We start from the raw sequence: 9,598 nt of genomic DNA on the forward strand, positions 1-9,598 counted from the left end.
AGATCTGTGTGAGGGATACAGGGCTGTTTCAAAACTCAGGGTTCAGATGTGCACAGCTGACTTTCTTCCAGGCTCTCCTGTTCTGTTTGGCGTGCTTTGCATATTTGCACAGCATCTGAGTCAATGGGTGGTGATGGAGGCAGCAGTGGTGATAGTGGTGTAGGGAGCTCAGGCCCTCTGATCTTCCTTGCGGTGTTATTATGCAGGATCCATGGAGTATCCAGTTCAGTCGCTTTTGACTCACCCCCAGGTTCTCCACACCAGATTTCTGGCTGGCCCTAGGTCTGTGACTGAGCTCAAGAAAGCCAGGTACCTTTCCTCTCCGAGTGGCCCTCTTCTTTTCCTCTCCCCACTTCCTGTACCCAGTCGATAGGTATGTAAGACTGTGTGAGAGCCATTGGCTCTATAGTCTGCCATGTTGAGGTGTTGTATGGCATCCTGGATGCTGTAGAGCCATTCCTCCTGTTGCTATTTCATTTTTATAATACTGTCTTTGTCAGGATTTCTATTCCTGCACAAAATATCATGACCAAGAAACAAGTTGAGGAGGAAAGGGTTTATTCAGCTTACACTTTTTGCTGTTCATCACCAGTGGAAGTTAGGACTGGAACTCAAGCAGGTCAGGAAGCAGGAGCTGATGCAGAGGCCATGGAGGAATGTTTCTGACTGACTTGCTTCCCCTGTCTTGCTCAGCCTGCTTTCTTATAGAACCCAAGAATACCAGCCCAGGGATGGCATCACCCACCATGGGCCCTACCACCCTTGATCACTAATTGAGAAAAATGCCTTACAGCTGGATCTCATGGAGGCATTTCCTCAAGGGAGACTTTTTTCTCTGTGATAACTCCAATTTGTGTCAAGTTGACTCACAAAGCCAGCCAGTACATACATCTAACATATATTTCCCATGGGTCCTCATTTATCCACATATATTTCCCACGTGTTATAAAGTGAACATTTCACACATTACATTAAATTGTCCGCTAGTTCTAATATCTGAATAACAATGGATTCTGTTCATTCATTTACTTGGTTATTTACTTATTGGTTTGGTTCTTTAATTTTGTTAATTTTTTTTTTTTTGAGAGATGGCATTCAAAAGAATCGGTAGCATTTTGGAATTCTCTGGTGTTTAAGTCATTATACTTTGATGCTCATCTCTTCAGAAGGGCCCTGCTTCACTCTCCCTTCCATGTGCTTTCTGGTCACCCTTTCCCCTCTTCCATAGTCTCCTGTGATCTTGTGTTACTTGTATTCCATTAACTTTTCTCCTTGCTTTTGAGATCTCTTTTTCCTCCTCTATCATGGTACCTTGCAAAAGGAGAATCTATATATTTCAGGGTGTTTAATGACTTCCTGATCTCTAATTACCACATAAAATATGATTGCCCTCGCTATGGCAGTATAAATACTTGTGAACATTGCCAAAGTTGGTAGCAAAACTGTTCTTTGTTTAGAGCCATGTCTCTGGACTCATCTCACCTCATCTTTCTACCCAAGGACCTGCAGAGCCAGTGGAGAAAATTCGGGGAGTGGGTGTGAATCTTAAACTGGGTTTAAGATCCTGTTGGCTCTTAATCTCACTAAGAGATTGTGCTAGTCAGTACACACCACACCATAACAGAATGACTGAGAGAACAAAGTTAAAAGGAGCAAAACTTCATTCTGGGTCATGGAATCAGAGGCCTTAATCTGTGGCCCATTGGTGCCATTGACTGGGCCTGTGGTAAGGTGGTAGGTATATTATGGAGAGAATGTGGTATTTGTGTCAGATGAGGGTCAGGGAGGAGGGAAGGATGGCAGGGAAAGAGAGAAGGGGACAGAAAGAGCATGTTGACCTCCTAGGTTGAGTGCTCAGCTACCTAATTTCCACGGGACTCCACCCCCTTCAGGGTATTACCACTCCTGTTAGTATCAACGATGGGGGAGTCAAGCCTCAGACATTGGAATTGTAGGGAGACACTTACCCAAATCATGGCTGTCACATTCAGGTTTTGAAATCTGTGCATAGAGTTTCATTTGATCTCTTCTTCCTGGTTTATGAAGGGTTTGTGCATGTACCTGCCTGATAAGGGCAGTTGGTATTACTTCTTGTAGGAACTTGAATCATCTCTAGATTTTGTATCAACTGGTCACTTTGTGACCTTAGTTCTTATCATCTCTGTGGAGAGTCACCGAGTCTTCACGCCCTTCCAAGGTCTGTTTTCTATGGCTATCTTCACTTACTCCTCGGTATAGATTTAGGTGGTGGAAAACACTTGGGTAGAATGAACTGGAGAAGTACATCCTTGTGTTATCAGACTCATCACTCCTTAAGAGTTTCAAATTCGATGCCTGTGGGGTTCAGAAAAGAAGATGAATAAGCAGAATGTGCTCAGTCTATTTGCTTGCGTTTCACCTGACATGTGTCTACTTTTAGTGCCAGGTACAGAGATTAATAATTGGTGAGCACTCTCTCTGCCTAAGGATCTAGAGAATTTATTTAGCCCACCTGTATGTAAATGCTATGTGTCTTATGACAGTCTTGTGTATATTCTATTGTCTTAAGGCTACTCTTTAAAGGTATCTATCTACCTGTAGATTATTTCATTTATATTAACTGTATATTAAAAAGCTCCCAGTACTTTTCTGGCCCTGCCCTAGGTTCTGAGGATACAGCCGTGAATACAACAAGCCCTGTTTGTCCTTAAGGTTCTATGTGTGTGGTCAGCCATAGGGAGAGAAGGAACTGCCGGTCTGGAGTCTTACATTGCTTATGTAGTCTGTCCACCTCCAGCACATCCATTGCCAACTGCAACTGTTCACTCTCTGTTGACAAGCCTTGGATATTGTCAGAGGATCAAATCACTGGAATTTTCATTGCAATCTTCTCAGTTTGGAACAAGGGCTCAATATTTTAAAAACTATTGTGCAGCATTCAACAGAACATGTTTGTAGGCAGGCTCTGGTGTGCGACCTCTGTCTAACTCCATCTTTGTCCTTGCTGGTCTGCTTGAGAAGAGAAATGCAGCGGAATGACAGCATTCCCTTTGCTCATCCTTCTCTGAAAGCAATGAGCCAGTTGGCTGAGATTGGTCCATGCCAAGGCTTGGTTCGAGGCACGAGTTAACAATTCCAGAGAAAGCTACTTGGAGAACCGCATCCTTAAAATGAACAAAAAAGTGACCCTGCAAATCTGCTGTGATTATTCAACCTAGACTTCATAGGGTGCAGTAGACAGGTGATTTTCCAGTCAGAGCCATTGCCATGAATCTGACAGTCACATTCAAATGGAAATTCTAACATAGCAACCACGCTGGACTCCAAATCTTGTGTGTGTTTGTGGAACAGGCTCAGTAGTTATTGAAGTAAGGGTTCCCCAAAATGTCTACACTGAGGGAGGGTTTTTGTCCTGTAAATTACGGTTCGTTACATTGTATCCACTTTCATTTCACAAAGCAAAGATATTTTGGATAGAGTCGATTTTCTAGATGGGTTAGCAAATGCAACCTTTTCTGATCTTGGCAAGCATTTGGTGGCTAGCCTTTGTGGAAGGCGTGGTGGCTGAGTATTCACTCCTGAGTCACTGACTTTATTATTGACTGGCAAGCCCCACCCACCGTCCTGTCAACTTGTCACTCATTCCCATTGTCCCCACCTTTGCTCCTATCCCTTTTGCTCTCCTGACTATGCAGTCTGTCCATCCATTCCCCAATGTTTTTCAGAGCCATGAGAATCCCTCTCCAGGGGTCACTGAGTCTGTCCTGTTTACCTTCTTCCTGTGGCTTCTGGAATTCTATGTTCAGCCATTTGGTTTTGCCATAGCTCTTAGCAGCTGAAGGCCCCTTTCTGCCTTACAGTGACTGTCCTTGGAAAGGCCTCAACTCAAACTCCAAGAACTGCATTAGGGACACACTTTCACTCACCAGTATTTCCATCAAGGCCAAAATCTTGTCAAAACCTTTTTTTTTTTGCCCCGAGGCAAGTCATAGATTTTTCTGATTTTCTTTAGGGCCAAGGTGGGCTTTTCTTCATCAGCCTTAATTGGTGTTTGCCACTGAATTGTGAGGGATGTGACTACAGTCCCCAAATTCCAGTTCACAGAACTTGCGATCTGAGATTCTTTCTTTGCAAACAGTGCCTGACCCAAGCTTCCAGAAATCCCCAGGAAGGAGATGCTCTGAGCCACGCCCATTGTGCTTGAGAAGAGGAAAAGGCTTTTTTCAATCTCCTTTCATGATTGCTGCTTTTAAATGGCACAATGCTTGTTTCTATGAAGTCACACTCCAGATTCAGCTCTCTCTCTCTATATATATATGTTCTATAAGTGATGAGTGATGATATTTCAAAGTTACACTCTTACTGTGCTGAGATTCTATCTGGATATTTGTGTAGGCAGGTGAATCAAGTTACCTCCTTCAAAAGCAGAAGAAAAGCAAAAGCAAGGTGAGATCACCTTGAGTCACTGTTTGGTGAGTTATTCTGTGGATATTAACAGAGGTGACATGAATATGTTCTTTGGGCAAATCCACTTCCAATTGCATGTCCACAAAGTGTGTTTATGAAGATAATGAAATCGACAACTTTGCATGTCAAAAACATTTCAAAAGATAAACATTAAGACAAAATTCAAGGAAACACAATGGTTTTTGCGCACATTTCACAATGCTTCTGCAAAATATGTACAATTCAATCACTCTCCATTACTACGCTGTGGGGGAGGGACATTGGTGCTAAGTCCAACTTCAACTTCTGCAAATTGTCTACGTTTTCTCCATTCTGTTGGTGGTAGTAGTTTTTTGTTGTTGTTGTTTAATTCATTTACACACATCTCACTTATTTTAGAAAAATGATCATTCTATGTAATATTTGAATCTCCTATGTTACTTACATAAAAAGTCTTATCATGAGCCATAGAAAGACAAAGGCTCTTCAGTTCTTCAACACTGATAGGTATTACAAGCTCACACTCACTCTAGGAAGTGACTTTTAAGATATAATTGACAGCTCTGAGTAAGAAGGGTCAAGAGTAGCCACCATATATCATGTAGTCTGTGTTCAGTGCTAGGCAGTGACAGTCATTTCAGAAGGGCCAATTCTAAGGGTAAATGGCATCTTTGCTGAATTTTATAACAATTTAATAAATGCTGAGGTCGTTGTTCATTTGTCAAGATTTCCCATTTATTACAATCATTTGGCTTCCAGGACTATTTGAGGGCAATATTTTTGTCAACTGAAATAACTCAAGAAGAGGAGCATAAAGTTGCTAACTTATTAGCATCTCATTATTGGTCATTTATTGCGTGACACCCAAGGAAGTTTAAGACTGTTAGAAACCCATTTCCCCCTCACTAAAATATTAATAATCTGTATCTTTGCTGGATATTTGCAGAGATATCTATTTGGCTTAAAACACATGTTTATTCTTGATTCTTCTAAGATTTTTTTTTTTTAAGATAAACACTCCAGCATCCTAAGGTATTACAAGTTTACACTGGGTCTTGAAGGAAGAGTAAATTTCTCAACGTTTGGGCCAGAAATAGGAAATTTTAGTTCTCTGAATTGAGTCTGGTTTTTTTTTCCCCCAGAGCTTGCTTTTGTTAAATGTTGTATGAGTATGTGCTGCTTCGAGGTTTTAGGAATCTAACTGAAAGAGGAAACATCCACCAGATTAGATCCCGATGATGTTATAATTAGAATTCTTGAAACTATTAAGTGGCATCAGGTGGCTCACAACGCCAAAATTTCTCCACGTATCTTTTGATCAGACCAATTTATTCCGGCTTTTTCCTTCCCTCAGGACCTCGATTTAAATCTGGGTGTCGCCAGGGACAAGAGAGCAGACAGCATGGATAGAGAGGTGAGATTTATGCTAACAGCAGTCGCCTTTTTGATATTTCCCTTTCAAAGCAGCCTTTTTAGCTGGATTTTTCATAATATCCGTGCCAGGCAAAGTACAGGACTGAGCAGAACTCCGGCATCCTTTGTACCGCTCATGAGTAAAGGGAAAGATAAACGGGTCGGGCAAAGAGCACAGTGGCAAAGAGTCTATAGACGTTAAACAAAAGTGCCTTCAGAATCTCAGGATTCCCATGATCCATAAGAGGACCTCACTGCGCCTGTCCACTGTTTCTATTTTTGATTAGATTTATAAACACAGCAGCACATATTTTCATGTGGCTTATAGCCCCGGGGCAGAATTAGATTGACTGCGCTGAAGCTGGGAGGCTGGAGAGTTTTGGGCCAGGGCTGAAGTGAAATAAGTAGTGTAATTGTTTCTGTGGAGCGAACGTGGGACCTCTTCTGCTCTGAATTACACATGGCTCGGCCCTTTGACCTAAGCAGGCTCAGCCATGGCTGGCGCAGCTCCTAAAGTTGCACGGAAGGGTCATCGCCTAGCGAGATGGAACGTCATCTGTCAGGCGGGATGCCAGCCAAGGACTCTATTCAATTACGCCCCTTCCTGGTGACACATACTTTGCTACCACCTCAGCTTCATTTAACCCTCTTGTCACATCCGTTTTTATTGCATCCGGAAGTGCCAACGAGGGGCCTTGGTGAATCCGCAGGAACCGTGCGGGTCCTTTGAGAGGTCCCCCGCGCTTGGTTTTTAGTTGACTAAATTTCAGATCCTCTTCAGGGATGTGACAAACTATTCCAATGTCAAGATGACTGTGTTGTTGAACCAATAAGGCTTTGAAAAAATGTTAACAAGCCATGCTAGCAATTTTTTTTTTCTTAGTGAACTTAATTGAAACTCTTTCAAAACAGGTGGCAAATTCACAGATACAGTCCTTGAAATAATCTGGCCAAAGGAGGACAGAATTTTTAGAGGAATGCTTCCTGCTGAGCTTTTGCAGTAGCAGAGAATTCATTTTCCTCCAATTTTACAATGAGTTGGATAAATGCCTTGACCTCTATCTACACGAAATTCCATAGTCAACTATTTGTATTTCATTTTATTTTTCTCAGTAAGCCAAATGTCCAAAGTCACCTGAAGCACAGTACCCAAGGTTTACAGTCAGACATTTGTCATTATTTCCAGTTACTTCCAAAATTAGTTCTGCCTCTGAAATAAGCTTTAAAAATTTAAAGTTACTTTTTTTTTCATTGCTAATTTTATAAGCAAACATCTCCATAACTCTTTCATAGGTCTGATAACTTGGAAATCATGCAGCTAAGCCTCAGTTGTAAGTTATATGACATTGAAATGGTTCCATAAAGAGTGCATGATGTCACTTTAAAAAATTGTATTCACTTAATCTAGGGACTCTGACACAAGAAAATGGAGAGGCCACTATCAGATCAGTCACAACAGAATAAAAACCATAAGCTCCCCTCCCTCATAGCCTGAACTCCCCCCACCTCGGTTCCCCTCCCCTCCTCTCCCCTCCCCCCTCATGATATTCTCATTAGCTCACACTACGGTTGTTCCCCACCTGATCTGACACAGAATGCTTTGAGCAGACAGGTGCAAATTGCAAGCTTTTCACTGTGGCTGTTTTTCTTTAAATTGACAAAGTAATAGAGCCCCGGGAACAAAACAGGTTCACAGGAAGGAAAGTCTAAACAGGGACAGGCCAGCTGGCTGGGGGCTGGAGGGGGGAGGAAATAGAGTGACCTGCTAAATCGCACCTCCAAGAAGCCACTTGCCAGGGAAGGGCTCTCCAGTGTCCTTCCCCTCTGTCTTTTTCTCTTACTGGCTCTGATATATCATCCTAAAAGCCAAGGTGGATGAGACCAGAATCCAGTATTCCTGATCTTTGTCGTCACTTCATCCCCTCTCCAGCTTGTCCCTCCCCAAAGTTAGCTTCCAAGAACTGGACCAGATTGATAATGCTTCTATCCAGGTCTTTCTTGTCTGATTCATACGAAGCCCCGAGCAGTGGAACAACAGAGTTCTCACACTCATCTCCGCCCCCCTCCCCCCAGCTCCCAACCAGATGAATTTGTTGAGCTTGTCTGTACACTTGTTCTACTAGGAATACCCGAGTTCATTTCATGGACGAGACACGCCTCGCCAGGCTCTGTAGGAATCAAAGGCACGCATTGATGAAAAGGGACTGGGGACCCTGTCATCCCGAAGTGGCTTCTCTTTGTGACTACCCAGTGTGCCCTAGAACTGTTGCGTGCAAGAAGCCGTTGGTGCTCTGAGGCCTCTGACTTCCTCTGACTGTGGGATCTGCCCATGTGGGTAAGGGTAGAGAGACAACTTGTTTACAGCTGGACAGAAAACAGCCCGACACAAATGAGTGCTGACGGTTTCATAGAGCACGCTCGCTGATCCCAGATGCAATGTGACTGCCTTGAACTGAGCGATGATCCGTACAGTATGCAGAATCCTCTCTCCGGCTGGTCCGTGCCCACCAGCCCTGAAAAGTCCTCTTCGCACTCCACAGCCTCGGCTGAGTGCAACCAGAACAGCAGCACCCCGGGACGGATTTACCCCGGGACGGATTCCTTCCGACAACGGTCACATTCTTTCACAAACTTATGGATTTGGGTTGTCACTGGTTATAAATGAGTTTGTGTTGCTCAAATTGGCTTACTCCGTGAGAAATTTCCTTTCCAGTCAAGAGTGCAAGCATCAAAATAATGTTTGGTGCTTTTTTCATGGAAAGGAAGAAGTTATCATGGGAAATGTCACTTTTTTCAAATTTTCAGGTGGTGTTAATTTTTTCTCCCTTTGTACAGATCAAAAATCATTGTTTTCGTCCACAGTGTGTACCATATTTCTAAACTGAAAGAGAAATCGATTTGCTTTTTTCTTAAGAATATACATAACAGAAATGTGTTACAAGCTGAGTTTTTTGGAGATCTAGATGACATCTTGCTTATGGTTTACCCTACAGTATATGACACCATCACAGAATATGCATAACACCACAGTATGTGTGTAACACCACAGTATGTGTGTAGCACCATGGTTTGCATGCAACTCTACAGTTTGTATGTAACACCACAATACATAAGCAACACCACAGGATGCAACACTATCCCAGTATGAATGTAACACTACAGGATGTATGTCACACCAAAGGATGTATGTTACATCACTGTATGTAACTGTGCAGTCTGTATGTAGCACCACACTATGCCCCCTTAAACATTTAAGGAGACTGGCCTCATGATCTTTTCACACCTCAATAAAAATAGGTTAAATTACAAGATGAGAAACTGCTTATCTTGATTAGATGTAAAAAGCCATTTTGCAACTCAGCATAAGTTGAGCACAAAAGGAGTTGAGCTCTGGCTGTAGCCACTGGAGCTTTAGTTCAGCTTTCTAGACGATTTTGTTCATCTCCAAAACTTAACTGCTATCGGAGAGAAGCAGGAAGAGAATGGTAACAGAATCTCCCTCCTTTAATTTATTTGAGTTTTGAAACACACTACAGATGACTTAGTAGGTTTAAGGGGATCTATTTAAAATGATACCATTTCCTTAAACGGTAATGGATGGAAGGATGAGAAGGCCGGTGTTCCTCTAGGAACTGAGATGGAAATCTTACCAGGAGAGTGGTCTGAATTGAGAAAGGTTGGCGACAAATGCAGTTCACACAGCATCGAGGTGCCCATGTGTAAAGGAGAGGAAAGCCAGGAAATTGGTGGAGAGAAGTCG

The 9,598-nt window shown here is 42.7% G+C and overlaps 1 protein-coding gene across 1 annotated transcript in view; it reads left to right on the top strand.

Moving 5' to 3' along the window:
- Positions 1 to 8,297: 8,297 nt before the first annotated feature.
- Positions 8,298 to 9,598, top strand: part of LOC127664524 (uncharacterized) — a 288,099-nt gene continuing 286,798 nt past the window's right edge. The window contains 1 exon segment of the mRNA XM_052156600.1: positions 8,298 to 8,531. Within this exon segment, the coding sequence (XP_052012560.1) occupies positions 8,298 to 8,531 (234 nt within the window).

The sequence above is a fragment of the Apodemus sylvaticus genome, chromosome 14 (genome assembly GCF_947179515.1).
Source record: "Apodemus sylvaticus chromosome 14, mApoSyl1.1, whole genome shotgun sequence".
Lineage (NCBI taxonomy): Eukaryota > Metazoa > Chordata > Mammalia > Rodentia > Muridae > Apodemus > Apodemus sylvaticus.